Raw genomic sequence first — 19,158 nt, forward strand, 5'->3', positions numbered from 1 at the left:
TGAACTGTAATAAAACAAAAAAATTGTACCTTTGCTAGCACTACACTTTAGTGGGACTAAATAGAAGTGGGGCTTTTTTTTGACCTAGGCAGTGAATTACCTATTATGTAACACAATGTAAAATGTTGTGTTTTCTTGGGGTCTCTTGGCAATGTCTTTTGTATTTAACTCCTGATCCTTCAGTATATGTGCAGAGCTTCCCTTAAACAATGAGGACATCTTCAGTGTTGTCCAAAGGAAGTTTCGTACTTGTGAGAAACATGTTAGACGGTTTATTAAAATGACCCTCTCAACTTGGAAACCACATTCGTGATGTTGGTATTTAGTACTGTCTGTCATTCCAGTAATGCCTAAACATACTGTAACTGAAAGGAATGGGACATGTTGCAGGAAAGAGGGTGGGTTTTTTTCTCCCTCTAATTCTTCACCATGTGCTTTTGAGAACTGCTTGAGCATATTCAATTTTATTGTTTCTCTATGTAAGCAAATACAGGATGTATCTTTACCCAGGGTTTCTTGTTCTATGGAGTCAGGTAGCTGCTGCCATCACCAAGCTTGTCACTTTATTCTGGTCACCCATCATTTTGCTTCCTTGTTTTTAGGACTGTGTTTCTGAGAGTGAAACACTTCACTGATCTTTGTGGACAGAGGATATTTGAAAGGCACTGGAGGAGTATACAGCCACCACAACTTCATCTCAGATGGTATCAGAAAGCCTGACTTTGTTAGTTACAATTAACCAGCCACTGTTGCACAAATTGACTTCTCACCTAGAGGTGCTGTGTTTGTCTTTACAAGTCCAAGGAAGTCTAAACAAACATTCCAGTTTAGATATCTTTTAGGTAGGATTTGAAATCCTCTCAACTTGTTCTCTATGAGACTCTCCAGCAGTACAGGATAAATTAGGTTTTGTAGTGATAGGAGTGACTTTCCTGCACTTTCAGCAGTTTTCTTCTGCAAACATCAGTAGCCCCTGTCTCTTCTCTATCTTCTCACAGCCTGCAACAGCAGCTGGCACTGGCACCAACATTGCACAGCAGCTCTGAGTATCCTCACTTCTTTGCAACATGCTCTTGTGCTAGCTCTGACGCACATCCAGCCACAGGTTTGCCTGGACAAAACATAACATTATCTTGCCACATTACTTAACATTCTCCACAGGCTGACTCTGCAAATACCTTGTAATGTGAGCAGTTTATTCATGTGAGATGCAGGAAATGATACAAACATAAAAAGTTTGAAAACATCTTATTTTTTTAACAATTGAAAAATACCTTCATTTTATTTTTTAAGAAGTCAAACACCAAAGCATGACTTGCATAACAGATCAGATTATATGTGATCTTTGTGTAATCTTCAAAGTCTGTGAGCATACTTGGATGGATTTTCACAGGGTTCGGAAATGTTTGCCCCATTAGAAATGTTCATGTGGACATTGACAAAATGTAAAGTTTGAATATTCTCTTTTTCTGAGTAGCTTGTGTAATTTAATGTTTGTGGATCCATACATCATAATGCCCAATATCAGAAAACACTGTATACAAATGTAATGAGTAGCAAGTGTTTCTTGACACTTGCATTATTTTATCCAAATGACTAAGAAAAACTATGACCATGAACTGTTTGTATACTGCTTCTACTACTGTGGTTAGAATTGGGAAGCTAAAACTGCACTTTATTTGTCCTTGAATCTGCACACTGATCTAATCCCCTGTATCTGACTGTTTTAGAAAAATGTGCAGTACATCTCTCAGTTGCAATCACTGTGTTTCAAACTATGAAATAAATGTGCTAGAACAGGTCCTGCTGCAGGGGCATGTGACTAATCTTGCTGTTTTCTAATCATACTTTGTTCATCTCAGCTTTCATAAGATAGTATGTTATGAAAGAAAAAGTTTGTGGATATCTTCAACTATGCATTCAGAGATAAAAATTATAAAATACACATTTTCTAAAGGTTTGAACTTTTGCTGGCAGTAAAAGGTCTAAATTATGTATATCTGACTTCTAAAAAATTTATATTCTGTTGTACTCCTAATTTCATCCTGACATTCTGTGCAGGTCAGTTGAAGTTCCTAGGAATAAACAGGAAGAGACAGCAGTGCATCAGGAGCCTACCAGTGTGTGTCTCAGAATAAGGAAGGACTGTAGGTAACATGTAAGAGAGCAATTTCTGAGAGTACTTGTACTGGATTCTTCAGCAGGGTGGAGACTCAAGTCTCCTCTTACATATATTCCTGCTTTGGGACCTTGACTCAGGCATTTCTATGTGTACTGCAAGCTTAGCTTCAGGAGCAGTGGCTCCAGTGTTGTCACAGAGCACTCTGAAACCTGGGAGCTGCAGTTCAAACCTCTTGGGCTACGAAGGACCTGAAATTGTTACTTCCCGTTTTCAGAAAGGGTGTTGCAGCTACAAGCTTATTAAACAAAAGTTGGGCACACCCTTTAGTTTTGAACTGATTTTACTGAAACAAGTTGGATGTAGCTTAAGCGTGCAGGTGACCAGTTTCCACGTGTCTCACTGAAACAGAACACCAAAAATGTTCAGAGCCCTCTACTGACAGTGAGGAAGCTTCGTGCCCCAGACAAAAGCGCTGATTGTTTTGATGCACCTCCAGGGTTCACGCAGAAATTCTGAGCTGTTCTCTTATGCTTGGCTGGCTTAACCTTCCTAATTAAGAATTAAGCAGATTTTTTTTTTTTTAAATTTCAAACTGAAGCTGAAAACAAACTATAAATAAAATTTAACCGTTTAAATATGAGCTACCAAAAGCCCTGAAACATGTTTTTTCTCATGTATGTAAAATTACATTTGTTTGCAGGGTGTTACAAAAGGACCTTTGGGGTCAAAATCCTATGTCTGTGGAGCAAGTGTAACAGAACAACGCTTTTTACTTCAACAGGGAGCATAGTATGAGTCCGTGGGACAGGGCAATTAAAATGAGCTGAATTGTTTAACAAGGAGTGGTTTGAAAGCTGTTACATAATCTGCAGCTGCTACTTTCTGCCACCTGAGGTCCTCTTTTATCCCTGATCAGTACTGTTCTGCTGATACTGCAAGAATAATGCACAGTTGAGGTGTTTCGTTCATGAGCATTACATTAAGCTGTTTGTATTTATTTGGGTATCAGTTACTTTTTCATATCTGCAAATGATTCAGAACTGTGATTCCTGGGCTTCTGGTAAACAATTTCTTTCTTACAATGCTCTGTACTGTGCTTTTTTATCTGCTTCGTGAATGTTCAGCAAATTCTGCTTTGCTAATGTTTTTATTTTCAACTTCCCCCTCTGACTTGTACAACACATAATGGCTTGTGATTCTGGTGCCTAAAATTAACTTTCAAGCTTGTTTCTAAGCAAAGCAAGATGAAGCAAGGTATATGAGAGATGCAGTGGCTTTAGCAATTTGGAGTCTGATACCCTTAGGAAATAGAGGGGATCCTCTTTCGCAAAGGTGGTGCTACACTATGTTTCTGATAGTGAAGAAGATAAAACTAGGTAAATAGCTCCTCTTTCTCATGTTAGCCAGTATTTAAGGAGCTGTTCAAGAGCTTATGGGTCAGAATTAAAGGGAAGGCAGGGACAGGAGATGTTATAGTGGGGGTCTGCTACAGGCCACCCAACCAGGATGAGGCCCTCTGTAGACAGATAGGAGCAGCCTCACGTTCACAAGCCCTGGTCATCATGGGGGACCACCCTGATATCTGTTAGAGGGACAACACAGCAGGGCATAAGAAATCCAGGAGGTTCCTGGAATGCATTGATGATAACTTCCTTTTCCAAGTAATAGAGCAGCCAATGAGGAGAGGTGCTATGCTGGACCTTGTTCTCACCAACAAGGAGGGGCTGTTGGGGACTATGAAGCTCAAGGGCAGCCTTGGCTGCAGTGACCATGAAATGGTGGAGTTCAAGATCCTTAGGACAGTGAGGAGAATGCACAGCAAGCTCGCTACCCTGGACTTCAGGAGAGCAGACTTGGGCCTCTTCAGGGATCTGCCTGGCAGAGTATCATGGGATAGAGCCCTGGAGGGAAGAGGGGCCCAAGAAAGCTGTTTAATATTCAAGGATCACCTCCTCCAAGCTCATGAGTAATGCATCCGGACAAAGAGGAAGTCAGGTAAGACCTCCCGGAGGTCTGCAAGTTGCTCCTGGACAGGGTCAAACAGAAAAATGAAGCCTACAGAGGGTGGAAGCAAGGACAGACAGCCTAGGAGAGATACAGAGAAACTCCGAGTAGCCAGAGATCAGGTTAGGAAGGCCAAAGCCCTGATAGAATTAAATCTGGCCAGGGACATCAAGGGCTACAAGAAAAACTTCTATAGGTATGTCAGTGGTAAAAGGAAGACTAGGGAAAATGTGAGCCCCCTCTGGAAGGAAACGGGAGACTTGGTCACCTGGGATATGGAGAAGGCTGAGGTACTTATTGACCGTTTTGCCTCAGTCTTCACTGGCAAGTGCTCCAGCCACACGGCCCAGGATGCAGAAGGCAAAGGCAGGGACTGGGAGAATGAAGAACCACCCACTGTAGGAGAAGATCAGGTTCGAGACCATCTAAGGAACCTGAAGGTGCACAAGTCCATGGGACCTGATGAGATGCATCCACAGGTCCTGAGGGAACTGGTGGATGAAGTGGTTAAGCCACTATCCATCATATTTGAGAAGTTGTGGCAGTCCAGTGAAGTTCCCGCTGACTGGAAAAGGGGAAACGTAAACCCCATTTTTAAAGAGGGGGAAAAAAAGAAGACCCAGGGAACTACAGGTCCGTCAGTCTCACCTCTGTGCCCAGCAAGTTCATGGAGTGGATTCTCCTGGAAACTATGCTAGGGGACATGGAAAATAAGGAGGTGATTGGTGACAGCCAGCATGGCTTCACTAAGGGCAAATTGTGCCTGACAAATTTGGTGGCCTTATACAACAGGCTTACAGAGTTGGAGGATATGGGAAGAGCAACTGACATCATCTACCTGGACTTGTGCAAAGCATCTGATGCTGTCTCACATGACATCCTTGTCTCTAAATTGGAAATACAAGGATTTGACAGATGGACCACTTGGTGGACGAGGAATTGGCTGGATGGTCACACTCAAAGAGTTGTGGTCAACAGCTCAGTGTCTGAGTGGGGAGCAATGACGAGTGGTGTTCCTCAGGGGTTGGTGTTGGGACCGGCGCTGTTTAACATCTTTGTTGGTGATGTGGACAGAGGGATTGAGTGCACCCTCAGCAAGTTTGCCAACAACACCAAGCTGTGTGGTGCGGCTGACATGCTGGAGGAAAAGGATGTCATCCAGAGGGACCTGGACAGGCTGGAGAGGTGGGCCCCTGTGAACCTCATGGAGTTCCACAAGGCCAAGTGCAAGGTCCTGTCCATGGGTCAGGGCAATCCCAAGCACAAATACAGGCTGGGCAATGAGTGGATTGAGAGCAGCCCTGTGGAGACAGGCTTGGGTGTAATTAATGGATGGAAAACTGACTATGAGCCAGCAATGTGCACTCACAGCCCAGAAAGCCAACCATGTCCTGGGCTGAATCAAGAAAAGTGTGGCCAGCAGGTCAAGGGAGATGATTCTACCCCTCTACTCTGCTCTCATGAGACCCCACCTGCAATGCAGCACTGCATCCAGCTCTGGGGCCCCCAACATAAGAAGGACATGGAGCTGCTCAAGCGGGTCCAGAGGAGGCCACAAAGATGATCAGGGGGCTGGAGCACCTCTCTTATGAGGACAGGCTGAGAGAGTTGGGGTTGTTCAGCCTGGAGAAGAGAAGGCTCCAGGGAGACCTTATAGCGGCCTTCCAGTACTTAAAGGGGGCTACAGGAAAGATGGGGAGGGACTCTTGATCAGGGACTATACTTATAGGGTGAGGGGTAATGGTTTTAAACTGAAAGAGGGTAGATTTAGATATAAGGAAGAAATTCTTTACTGTGAGGGTGGTGAGACACTGGCACAGGTTGCCCAGAGAAGTTGTGGCTGCCCCCTCCCTGGCAGTGTTCAAGGCCAGGTTGGACGGGGCTTTGAGCAACCTGGTCTAGTGGAAGGTGTCCCTGCCCATGGCAGGGGGCTTGGAACTAGAGGCTCTTAAAGGTCCCTTCCAACTCAAACCGTTCTATGATTCTATGATTCTGTTTTTCACAGTCTACGGTGTTTTTTTATGTGGTGGCCATTTTAGCTATCAATTTAAAAAAAGCAACATGAACATAAAAAGGCAAACAATGACAGTTTTTCTCCTTAAAAAAAAAAAGTATGCAGTTTTAATTTTGATCTAGCAGTGTGTAAACTGGCTGATGCATTTCCTGCCCCCCTCCAGTTCTTGGTTTAGTATTCCTTTCTTGTGTGTTGATGGGAGCATTTGCACATATGTATAGTAAGCCAGATGATATTCATCTGGCTGGGAAAACAAACAAACAAATGAACAAAACCAAATGAAATGTTGAGGGGTTTTTGGTTGGTTTGGGGTTTTTTTTGCTTTTGGAGGGCATCAGAGGCAGTCTTGCTCTTTGATCTGCCTTGCTATCTAGCTGTCCAAATGGTTGCACTGGCACAAAAGAAAGGATGCCAGGAGGGCTAGGATTAAGAGGCTAGTGCTGAAGCTGCTTAAACCGACCCTGTCCTTGAGACAATGCTTGATCAACCATGACCTGCTTGGTCTGCTCTATGTAAAATGAAGTATTTCTGTGTTCTGTAAACTCAGACTTCAGAAAGAAAATATAAATGTGACAGTGTGTAATGGTTTAGCCCCTGCCGGGGTCTGAGACCACGCGGCTGCTGCCCCTCCCCCACAAAGGGAGTGAAATACAAAGCCCGATCTGAGATAAGGACAGGTTTAATACAACAGTGCAACAGCAACACAACAAACAACAACAATAACAATAATAGTAATAACAATGAACAGGGCAAAATATCTACCAATATAGCAGTGAGAGAAAACCCGGCGGCGCGAACCCCACGCGATCACCGATTCTTCCTGCGCTCTGGCGCCTGGATGTGACATGGCATATGAATGACATATGAGTGACATGGCACCTGGACGTCAGCACGGCATATGAATAACCCGGCTAGAGCTTCCTCCCCCACTGCTGGGGAAACTTAACCCTATCCTGGTTAAACCAGGACACAGTGTAACATCTGCCAGCCTAGAGACTTCCATAGTGGATTACAACCAGTGGTAACAAAGGGGATATTTATACCGTCTTGAGGATGGAATGAAGGTGCATGTTGTAATGAGTTTTGCTTTGGTGGGGCAACCCTCTTCTGGCTGAAGCATACATTCCCTTGTTTAGCAGCAGAAGCAGAAGACAAAGTCTTTTTTTGTGTTTCTCTATGGATTTCTTTGCAGATCTAGTTTTTAAGGGTCAGGGATTATACTTGTGCATTCAACTCTTCAAAGATATTTTGAACTTTTGTTTGTCAAACCTACAGTATTATTTGCTTTACCCTTATGGATAGCTGTAGTTACAGAAGCTATAGTCTAAGGAAAGATTTGTAAAGTCAAGTAGTCTCTTTCATTTTAGACTAATATAAATGGGGGAAAAAAGTACTAACCTTTCTGACTTCAGATACAACCAGATAGGGTTTTTCTGTGCCACCTTTCTCTAGATCTGTATCAGTTCACAGCTGTGTGAGATATGATGATTTCTTTTTGAATATGTTTTTATTCTGAAGTAGCTGTCTATGTGCTTTTTATGGTCAATGTGAACAAACAGGCACCTCTAAAGGAATTGTGCATCTCAATCCAGAATTAGAATTGCAACTCAATGGTGCCCCTATTGGGTATAAGAGTTTGGGATGACATGCACAGATGTGAATGTCTGGCATGTAGGATGTTAGAACTACTTGAGAAGTGAAACCTAGCTTGTACAGCTTTACTCTCTATTTTTTTTTAAAGGTGGTAATGTAAAATATACAGTGGCTAAGGTAAAGAAAAGATGGTGCAAACAGGAAAATATCAGAGATAGAAGCAGGAAGTTCTACAGAAATAATTTCAAGGAATTTGTGAACAAAGTAAGAATTTCAAATAATGGGCTCTTTCATTCCTCTGACGTGGTCTTAGTACATGACTTTTGAAAAGAGAATTATTTTTCTTATGGACTCCATCTTCTCTGTAAACCAGGTATTTGAAAACACAAGATGGTGCTCTGCAAAATAAATCGGCTGCACTTGCACATTCTGACTGGTTCACTGAATACAAGGCAAGGGTCATAAAAAACTCCAAAACAGGTGTGTGGTGAGTTAATTCAGGACTGTATGCTAATGCAAATCCAGTACTTCTTCAATTCTGAGTCCTTGACTTTCTTTTAACTTAACCTCTTAGAGGAAGTTTTTTTTCATGGGTAATTTCTGTTTTAATAATCCTCTCTTGTGCAGAGGTGGTGCTGTAGCAGTCTCTTCTCATCTGTTTCAATACCAAGTAGGGCAAGGAAAGACTGTTATCCCTGAAAGGATGCAAGCTCAGCAGCAGTGACCTGCAAGGTCTCTTCCTCCCCCGGCTCAGGAACGGGGAGCTCTTTGTACTGCAAGGCGGGGGAAAGGATGGTGGCTTCATGCGCTAGATTTCAGGGAGCAGGAACAGTTACTAGGGGGGAGTAAACTAGTCTTATCAACCTGCAAGGAGCAGCTGTTGGCCCCCATGTCTCCCCACTACCCAGCTTGCTGCTGCTGGTGTAACATTGACCTGACACTTCGTGCGTTCAGCTGGTGGTGGCAGGCTGCCATTTTTCTCCTTAGGGAGATGGGAAAAACAAAGAAATATTTCTAAACTAGTTGGCGGTTTGGCTACACTGAAGTTGGGCTCACAGAGCAGAGAGAGGATGTCGTGGTCCAGCAATCTTCCTTCCCAAGCACCAGCTACCTGCTCCAGCCGTGACGACGCGGCACCAGCTGCCCGGAGACACGCGTGACGAACGTGTGCGAGCCCCCGTTTACCCGAGCAAGGCAGGTACGAGGCTTCGAGCCTTCGGGTGTACAGAGGCCTGGGCTTAACCCGACAGCGGGGGGCCACGGAGGCGGCCCGGAAGCCGAGGCTGCCTACCGTCCCCTCGGGCTGCCGTCGGAGCACCCTCAGGGCCGTGACGGGGAATGCGCGCGGCCGCCGTGCCCCGCACCGTGTAACGGTCGGCAGGCGGCGGGAAGGAAGAAGCAGAGAGCTGGGGCGGCTGTGGCCAAGGCACTCCCCCGCCGGCGGCCCCGCCCCCTTCCCCGCTTACCCAATCGTATCAGGGCGTGGGCGCGACCCTTGGCCGCCGTAGCCAATCAGAGCCACGGGTGGCACAAAGTGGTGTTCTTTGCACGCGCTTTCAAGGCCAGGAAAAACTGACACCGGCAAAACCCAGTCAGAGTGAAGGGGGGCGGGGTTGGCTCGACCTTAAGCCCAATAGGAGGTCGGGAGTGGGCGGGGAAGGCGGTGAGGGGCAGGCAGAGGGAGAATGGCAGGAGCCTCTTTCAGTAGGAGAGCAGGACGTACTGCCTCTGGGGGCAGTCCGAGCCAATGGGTGCCGCCGGTGGGCGGGGCGGGAGGTGTCCGTGCTTGGGCTCTGTGATTGGGAGAGGGGCAGAGGGAGCCGGGCCGGGCAGGGCAGTGTGTGCGCTGCACGAAAATGCACTCGGATGCCGCCGCTGTCAGTGAGTAGTGGCGGGGCCGGGCCGCGCGCTCCCGCCCGCTCACCGGCGGCACCCGGCGCCACCGGCCTGGTCTTTTCCGCTGGCGGGCACTGCCGCCCGGGTGGGGGCGGCTTCTCCTGCTCCTCACCGAGGAGGCTCGGCCGAATGCGGCACCGGGGCTCCCGGTGACGGGGGAGGCTGTCAGGTCTGCGAGTGCAGAACCGGCGGGGAGAGAGGCGGTGTGCGTACTTGGGGGCGGGGGCCCCGTGGGGACGGCGGGTGCCCCGCGGTCCTCGGCGGCCTCCCCAGGGTGAGGGGCGGGAGGGGCCGGGGTCGGGAGGGGGCGGCCTGTGCGGTGGCGGGGACGGGTGAGGGGAGCAGCCCCGGAGGGGGCCGGGGGCGCTGGGAGGGTGTGACGCAGTTTCCCCAACCCAGCTTGCTAGCGGGTGAGGCCGCAGCCGGCCCTCGTGCGTGGCTGCGAGGGAGCCGGGGCCGCCGAGGGGAGGGCGGCCGCGGGCAGCAGAGCTGCCCGGCGGCCTCGCTACGTGGGAGCGGCGCGTATGTGGGGAGAAGGTGGGTGGTGGTTAATTTAGCGGATTCCGCCGGGCCGGTGCAGGAGAAACGGGCTGTGAAGGGGAGTGGGGGCCGCAGCGCATTGTGGGAGGTGGAGTCTGTGCTGCGGCTGCCCCGCGCGGCGGGCCCGCCAGCAGGAAGTGGGGGACTACAACTCCCAGCAGGCACTGCGGCGGCGCGGCACGCGGCCCCCGCCCCCGCGCCGGCGTACGAGTTGCAGCCCGGTACCCGCGGCCGGCGTGGAGCCCCCGGTGGGGCCCGGGACCCGCTGGGCCCCGCCCTCGGGCAAGGCCGCTCGGTCTCGGGGGCGGGGGGGGGGATCACGCCGGCGCCTCTGGAGGAGCGTGGGGAGAGCTTTGTCCCTGCAATATAGTTTCTGGCTTCTCTTTCAGAGCAGGCAGGACCGTATGCTGTAGGCAGGTTGCCTGATGTGGGGGTTTACACATCTGCGTAGTTGTGGGGTAACTGGGGTGCAGGAATAGGCTTCATCCCCGTCCGCTGGAGAGGTGAGGCTGTCATCCTGAGCTGTCTCGGCAGAACGATGTTCCCAATTCCTGTGAAATCTCCCAGGAACGTGTTCTCACTGTGCAAGGAGTTGCGGCTTGGAGACGCTGTATTACTGCAGAACTTGCTTATGGGAGAGATAATGAAAATTGAAGCTTTGATCATACGTTAATGAGTGATGGTCTGACTTTTGGACAAAGTCCTGAAAGCAATTATGGAGAGAAATGCTGTATAAGGCCTGGATTTTCTTGAATCCTTCTGTGTTTCTCAAAATGAGAGATTGGACAGGGGCAGCCTTGTAAAGGCTTTAACTCATAAGGTTATATAATTTCTTCAGTGGTTCTGGCTTATTTTACCTTTATATTTACGGATCATTATATGGTGGTGGTTAAAGCTGCCATTAAAGCACAAATAACGGTCTCCTGTTCGAAATGGAAGGGTAATTATTCTAGAAAATGCCTTCTGTTCAGTGTCTTTTGTCATGTGTCCTGTCCAAAAAAAGGTGCAGGTCTTCACTGTACACATGTAAGCTACAGTTACAAATATTCCAATGCACGTTCACGTAGGATCTTAAGGCTGTGTAGTGTTGTTTTTTGTCGTGGTTTTTTTTTTTTTTTTTTAAGTTCTCTGCAGATAACAAGAAGAGTACTGTTTCTCAGCAGCCTTCAGCTGTTACTGGCTTGTCTTTAAAAATGTCCCTTGGAATGATTGAATCTTCCACCTCAATACTTTTTTTTTTTTTTTTGCAGTTCATGGTCTTGTTTATGTGTTATTTTAAACAGGAGTGTTTTCTTAAATTAACTTTGTTATCTGTAACTTCCTAGTAGTTTTTTTCCCTCATTGATTTAAATGCTTGAAAGTGTTCGTAGTATATCTTTACACATACAGAAGTTGGCTTATGATTGTTTCTTGACTGAACATTTCTTTTGAGCCTTCTTTTGATCCTTCTTAGATTCTTACCTGTTCTTACAACATTTATCTCTTAATGCATTTTTGCTCAGTCTCAGTTTTTACTTTCTGAGACTGAATATACACCATTCACATTATATGAGAAATATTAGCTTTCCTTTTTTCCGTTTCAAGTGTTTGCTTTAAAGTTTCTTGCAATTCCAATAACTGTAATTGGAGATGTCTTCTCAGTGCAAGGCTGTGCAATAAATTGAGTTAGGCAGATGAACAGTCTTCCTTTCACTGCTTCTCTGTGTTCTTTTGTATCAGGATGAGATTTCATTTGTCTAGTTGGAGCACTTGATCTAAATTTACTTCTGTCAGAGTAGTTTTTGTGCTAACTTTAAGTGAATTATTAATCCTGTATTTTCTTTACTTTTTTCCCCCTTACTTTAGAGATATTGAAAACAAAGACTTTGGGCTTTTTCAAAGCATTATTTCCTAGTTTTGTTTGTGTCTTGAAGCAGAAGAGGAAAACTTGCTTAATTTGTCCTGTGCTTGCCAAAAAGCATTGCACTAGGAAGTACGGTACATCCCATGAAAAGGTATAACTCTTGTATGCAATTTAAATATTAGAGTGTTTAATAGTGTGGTTATTTCTTCTACAGTAAGTAAGACTACTAACAAGGGCTTCAAGCAGAACCCTTATATGAAATGTACCAGTGTTTTTCTGATGCTGTCCAATTAAGTTGTTTTATTTAAAAACATGGGTCTGAGGTTAAACAGAATTTCTACTTTTGGCTCATAACTACCAGTTTGCTCAGTGTTTTTTATATATGTATAGTTGTGTATATATATAAATATATATATATTTGTTAGAGCTACAAGACTTTAGCTTGCCCTCAGGAACCAGCTGGTGTGACACATGCTTCTGTGTCACTTGATGCAGATGTGCGGCTGCACAGACTATGGGACTGTCTACTGCAGCTGCTCATTACTGCCCATTAGCTGTAGATTACTGCTTCCCTTGCTCAACTGGTAAAGTAGGAGCACTCTCTAACCCATTCAAGTCAAATGTATCTGGGTTAGCACTTGCCACTTACCTAAATTGTCTAAACTGACGTGGTTGATTTTTGCCTGAAGTGGATTAGGGAATGTGCCCATGACCTGTGCTGCTGGCAGAGCTGTGCGTTCTGTAACTTGGCAGAGAGGAAGAAGCAAACAGCTGGGGCAGTAATGCTTTTGACTGGCATAGCTGTTCCTAAGCTGTTGCAGATCCATCATGATGTATACCAGATCTGCATGGTGCTGGATACGCTAGTAGTGCGTACTTGACAGGGTTGCATTTCTGCTGAATTAGCTAGAGCACGAGATACAAAGTTTTTATTAGCTTTATGCCCTTTGTAGGATGACAGATGACACCTAATCTGGCATGAAGTTAAGAGTAGTGCTGGCAAAAAACTCTCAGGCCATAGCAGCAAATGATGCAAAACTAACTCACTGACACTTTTTAGAATTAATTTGTTGGTAGAGTAAGAGTTAGACTGGATGAACAGTTTGCATCAAATGGGTGTAAAATTGGTTCTGTATTAAATGCTTTGTAGCTCAGTTTCCTATGTTCTTGAATTGTACACTGAAAGAATGTCTGTTCACAGTCTGAATAACATGGAATCACTGAAATGCTGTTTGATTTGGTAATACATGCTTTAGAAACAGATTTAAATTAGCTCTAATTATCCACTGTTTTTACTCATTCTTTTCCAACTGAGGCTGGTCATTCCAGCTTTATTATATTCTGACAAGAATCTCCATTAGGAATACATATCAAATACATTTAGTAGGTACACAAGTGGCATTTGCCAACAGAAACAGGTGTTTTGCATCAGCAATACACTTAGTGTTAGATCTTTTCTATAAAAAACAAAACAGAACACCCAATTAACACCACCCCCCAACCTAGAAAAACCCCATAAGCCAGTGTGTAGGGTTTTTATCCTATACGTTAGTATAGCATATGTTAGCATAGCTCTTCGTTTTTCAGTCTCAATTTAAGGTAAATGGAAATGCATTCAAACTAAAGTAAGTTACACAACTTGTGCACTCCTTAAATCGCTCTGAAATTCTCAATGAACTTTAAACTGCAGTAGCTCATTTTGTAAACAAGCCTTCAGATCAGGGTACTTTTTAAATCCCAAGGTAGAGCAAGGATTTGTTTCTGTGGGAAAAGATGAATGCTTTTCCCTATCCATTTAGCATGCAGTAATTTAAAAATATGTTGTTGTAGATAAAGTGAGTGACTGACTACATGAATGTTAGAGGTGAATGTGAATGTTTACCTTAAAATGATAAGGGTTTTTTTAGTGTGGTGTTATTTCAACCACATTTTGTTGTTTGGGGGTTTTTTGTCGTTTTTTTTTTTTTTTTAATAGCTTGAATCACTCTGTGTTTTGCTCCAGAACATTTTAGGCTGTTGTGTTTGGAAAATGTACACAAATTTGCAACTGCGGGTTTGGATACTGCTGGTGTCAGCAGTAGCTCTGAGCCTGGTGCAGCTCTGCATGTATGTGTGCAGGAGAAATGTCCTGCAGCACCATGTCTTTAGCTGTAATGGCTGGGTCCTGTTGCTCCTCAAGCTAGGATGGATCATCCCCCTTCTCTTTCCATTTAATTGCATGTCCTTACTGTCCAGGCTGGAATTCACTTCAATTTTCCTTACTTTCTGATTCATGCCCTGTGTTCAATCCCACCAAATCAAGGGTGACCCTACTTTTCAAGCCTGTTCTTCTCTGCCTTCCCTGGCCCACATGCTTGCCCCCCGCATCATGGTCTGGGAGAGAGGTCTCTTCTGCAGGATGCCCCTGCTAAAGGGTGTCACTGCCTGTGTGGATTCAGACACATTGGAAATGAATTCTTAATCCTGTTTTTGACAGGAATGCAGAGTCAGCTCCTAGCTGCTCTATACTGCAGTTCGGGAATCTCGGTTTTTAGGTGTGTTGTGAAGTGTTTGTGTAAATGAAAACAAAGCTGATGCACTTTTTCCTTTTGTTTCCTGCATTTAGTAATGAACATAGAAATGCTGCTTCCTGAACATAAGTATTGAAGGCTTTCACCAAATGTAGGTTTGAGATCTGAACTTTTAAGTTCATTAATCAATATAAATTGTCTTAGTGTTAGGATAATTCTGTAAGTAGACTACAGAGCATGAAATAGTGTAATTCATACATTAAATGATTTTTTGATAAGTAAAGTTTATTTAAAATAATAAAGAAGACATACTTTGAACTGTTATTTCCAGTACTACTACAAATTTGAAACCAGGGAAACAAACAAAAATAAAAGCGTAAACATTCCATTTTAATTTTCAGGAATGAGTTTGCCTAGTGTGTGTTTTCTATTGAATTTTTTTCAGAGAAGGTTAGAGAGGTTTACACACAATATTTGTACTGAGTCAGATATATCTTAGCAGTAATAAAAATTACTACTATAACTACTTCCATACTTAATTTTTAATAGAGTTTTATCTATACCATTTATATGGCATGCCTGTCTAGGATAAATATTTTTAGATCTGCTGTTACTGTGAGATTTTTGTATAGGTTTTCTGTTTGCTCAGAAAAATAATCTAGAAGCTTTTAAAGGAAACCTGGAGTCAGCTGCTGATCTGGTTTAGTACTATTAATTTTTTACTAGGTTTTTAGTAGATTGTAGTGCACCCTGTAGCTGTGTTTTGTCCAGGCTTTAAAATGATAATTTTGGCGGGAGAAACTAAGTTAAAATTTTTGTTCAGGCAGGTATGTGTCTATGTGCGCATAGGCAGAAATACTTTTTTTTTTAGGTATTCATTTGTGGTTTCATTTAAGTAGTTTACCAACACATTGTTCCCTCCAACAAAAAATTGGACTTGACCTTTAAAGTTTTTTCATTTCAGATAGGACAGTAGAGTATTCAAGTTCAGTTCATCTGTATCATTTGTTTATATTTCAGATATATTGAGTTTTTTGTTTGTTCATTGTATTTCATGTTTGTCTTGATGAGGGGCTGTAGAATGATTTTTGTCTAGCTTGTTATGTAAGGAAGCCCAGCTAGCTGTTGTTTCTTTTGCCTCTCCATAACTGTCAGGTCCAGTCTAAACCTTAATCTATAATATTTTCAAAGTTATTTTAAAAAATATTTTCAAAGTTATTCTTAAACCGTTTGCTTTTTACTTCTAAATTGTATATGATTGTGACTAATTGAGTAACACAGACTTTAACACTTAAGTGTTAATGATAAACTGCAGACAATGTTTGAATTCCATGGTATTAGGTTGGCTCTGGCATTTCTTTCCTTTCCAGATTCTGGATTTGCAATTATTTTACTCAGATTTTTTTTTTTCTTTAGCCGTTACATTCCGAATTACTGCAAAGTATTTAATACCATTTGGAATTTCCGTTGCTTCAATCTTTGCTAAAGATAAGCTAAATCTACATGAAAAATAATTTAATCAACAAAATACGTATGTTTGTTTAACATACACCTCTTAAAGTCTTAGCAAACATTCCAGCACATCTCTCTTCAGTATTCATGAAGTAAGCCCATTTCCTTCTTATCCCAGGTCAATAAACTGAGTGGTACTTTGCTGTAAAATAATACTTTTTTTTTTCTGCAGGAGAAAAAATATTTTTAGACCGATTCATGTGCTTTGAAACTCTTCTATTCAGGTGAAAAATAGCTTCACACATGATCGCTTTCTTCATGTAAAGCTTGTACAACCAAATGTTGAGTGTGTAGCTTCATGGGATGTATCTCTCTTCTCATAGTGGGTCTTGGATGGACAGTTGGTTTGATTTAACATGTTGCTGCTGCCACAAGAGACTGCTTTACTCCCACTTGGGAGGACCTTTCCTGTTTCTTGCTCTGACTCTGCGTATCTGGTGTTAGATCTCCTTGGTGATCTGATTCAGATCACTGAGCTGGCAGGGTTTGTTTGTTTATATTTTTTGCGAGTAAGATTCCTGAGGTAGCGGGCTGACCAAGGAGGTCAGGCAGGCACAACTTGGAGGCTGGGTAAGCTAGTGTGGAAGTTTTGGAGGTGGAAGGGAGAGAGTGTGTTCCTGAAGCATACATCTGCAGGCAGCTGTTGAATCACTTGCTTGTTGTGTTGACTACGCTGTTGTCCCTTTGCTAGTTTTCAAGATGGTATTATTTTTTGGTTTCTGTTTCTACGAAAACACTTTTTTCGAAATATGCCTTTTCAATGGCATAGGATACAGTTTGTATCTTCCTTGCAATATAGATACAGCAAACCCTGTGACCAGTTCAGAAGGTGTCTTGAGCTGTAATTTAACTTCCTAATTCATTGTCTGCTTCTCATATTTGCTTTTATAACAGTTACTGTAAAAGAAGCCTGTTTTCAGTTTTGGATAATATCCCTACTTTGCAAGCTTTCCCTGTAGAAGAGAGAAAACTTTGGACTCTGGTGCTCCGTATTCATATGCATAAACCAGTCTTTATGAACTTAAGGTGTGATGCTTGTATAAGAGCTGTAAAATGTATTTGTGTAACCTCTCCAAGTCCATCATAATTATGTAACCTATTTTTGAAGTAACAGCTTAAAATTGTAAGGATATTTCCAGTGTATGTGTGAAACATACTGGTATGAATGATGTGTTTCGAAGTGCCTAGGAATGTTTTATTTCAAAGGCAATACCTAAGATACATTGTCATGTTTTGAGCTCAGAGGGCAACTGGGCACCGCGCAGCTGCTCACCCCACTCTTCCCCCCACAGAGATGAGAAGGAGAAAATAAAGCAAAAGGCTCAGTGGTTCAAGCTCAGAGATCAACTGAGTACCAAGCAGTCGCTCACTCCCCCTTCCCCCCAGCACTGGGAAGGAGAAAGTAAAGCAAAAGGCTCAGGCATTGAGATAAGGACAGGGAGGAATGATCCACCATTACGATGACCGGCAAAAGACAGACTTGTTAGGGGAAGAAAAAAAAGAACATAAATTTAATACAGACACTAATAACACCTAACAGACAGATCAGGACCATGAGAAGCATTACCACATGTTGAAAATACCTCCCCCATCCCTCCCTTCTTCGTGGGCTCAGCTTTGCTCCTGATATCTCTACCTCCTCCCTGCCAGTGTCACAGGGGGCAGGGAATGGGGGGTGTGGTCAGTCCTGCCACTTCTTCCTCCTCAGGAGGGGAGCTCCTGGCATTCCTCCCCTGTTCCAGCGCGGTCCCCCTCTCACAGGAGATAGTCCTCCACAAACCAACTCCAACATGAGTCACTCCCACGGGCATGTGGGTCACCCCCGCGTGTTTCCTCCCAGTACCAAACTGCAACATTGGGGCCTTCTTCCCACTGAGTCCTGGCCTTCTTTGGGCACAGTCACCTGTGGGGGCATGGGGCCCCCACAGGCTGCAAATCGGTATCTGCTTTACCATAGACCCCCATGGGTGGTGGGGGGAGTGGCCCTGCCTTCTCACCACAGGATACAGGGAAGTCTCTGCTCTGCCACACCTCCCCCCCCTTTCTCCTCCTTTCTTCTGCTGACCTTGGTGTTCACACAGATGTTCTCCTTGCAACTCCTCCTCACAAGTCTAAGTCCTCCTCCCAGATTCCCCTTCTTAAATACATTACAGCAGAGGCACAGCAAATTGGCCCAGCCTTGGTGCAAAGGTGGGTCCAGCTTGGAGCCAGGGAGCTTTGAGAAGCTTCTCACAGGGGGCCACTGCTGTAGGCCCCTCCCCTGCTACCAAAACCCCTGCCACACACACAAACCAGAACATGTATAATCCTAATTTTAAAATATTTTTCTATTGCTTTTAAGAGTACCGTCTAAAAATTATTGGTTAATATTAGTTTAGAATAAAGTATTTGCTCATTGTGCTCAGCTTGTTACCTCCAGGTGTAACTGGTTGGTTTCTCTAAAGACTCATGTTCTATGTAGATTTTAGGCTGAGCAACAGGGGAAATTTAAAAATTCATATTCCAGAAAGCTTAGTCTGATCTGGCAGTTAACAAAATAAATCTTACCTTTTAATCTTGCCCTTCTCAGAATGGCTTTTATGTTCCCCCCCTCCCCTTTTTTTTAAAAAATTCCTTTATGTTGAATTGAAGGTTGGCTAAGAAACTCAGGTTTTCTGCAGAATGGTTCTGCTTAGTATTGTTTGACTAGCAAAAATGGAACTTTATCGAGCACTTAATGCAGGAAAAAATCTATCACCCTGTTCGACATGCAAGATCTTCCTATTGTATTGTGATAAGATCTGGATTGTCTTTGACTTCATATAGGTAAGTATATCTAAAGTTGGAAATTCCATCTTTGGCACCTCTGTCTTAAAGAAATTGTATTGCTGTGGTTGTGGATTGGAGACAATACATTAATAAATAGGTAGCAATTAGTGAAATGATACTGTCTAGCTAACATAATAAATGAAATATATACTTCCTAAAGGTATCTCTTGATTAGGTTTTTTTAATTCACTGTGATAAGAGAATTCCATTAACGATGCATGTAACAAGTACACTTACAGCAGGCAGTTCCCTCAGATCCACTTTTTAACTTCATAGCAGTGTGGTTCACTGACTTGGGGATCTGATATTTAATGAT

The 19,158-nt window shown here is 43.9% G+C and overlaps 1 protein-coding gene across 14 annotated transcripts in view; it reads left to right on the plus strand.

The window, feature by feature from the left end:
- The first annotated feature begins 9,496 nt into the window (after nt 1-9,496).
- Nucleotides 9,497-19,158, plus strand: part of DCUN1D4 (defective in cullin neddylation 1 domain containing 4) — a 41,946-nt gene continuing 32,284 nt past the window's right edge. For 5 of the 14 annotated variants that reach the window (XM_074866171.1, XM_074866174.1, XM_074866177.1 and 2 more), the window contains exon 1: nt 9,983-18,839. Coding sequence is in view for 2 of the 14 variants with exons in the window: in XM_074866168.1 (XP_074722269.1) it covers nt 9,590-9,614 (25 nt within the window). In the remaining 12 variants the exon portion in view is untranslated. Of the gene's footprint in view, nt 9,615-9,821; nt 9,904-9,982; nt 18,840-19,158 lie in introns of those variants that run through there. The other 9 variants (XM_074866170.1, XM_074866179.1, XM_074866176.1 and 6 more) reach the window with 4 other exon arrangements.

Source organism: Strix uralensis, chromosome 4 (assembly GCF_047716275.1).
Source record: "Strix uralensis isolate ZFMK-TIS-50842 chromosome 4, bStrUra1, whole genome shotgun sequence".
Classification (NCBI taxonomy): domain Eukaryota; kingdom Metazoa; phylum Chordata; class Aves; order Strigiformes; family Strigidae; genus Strix; species Strix uralensis.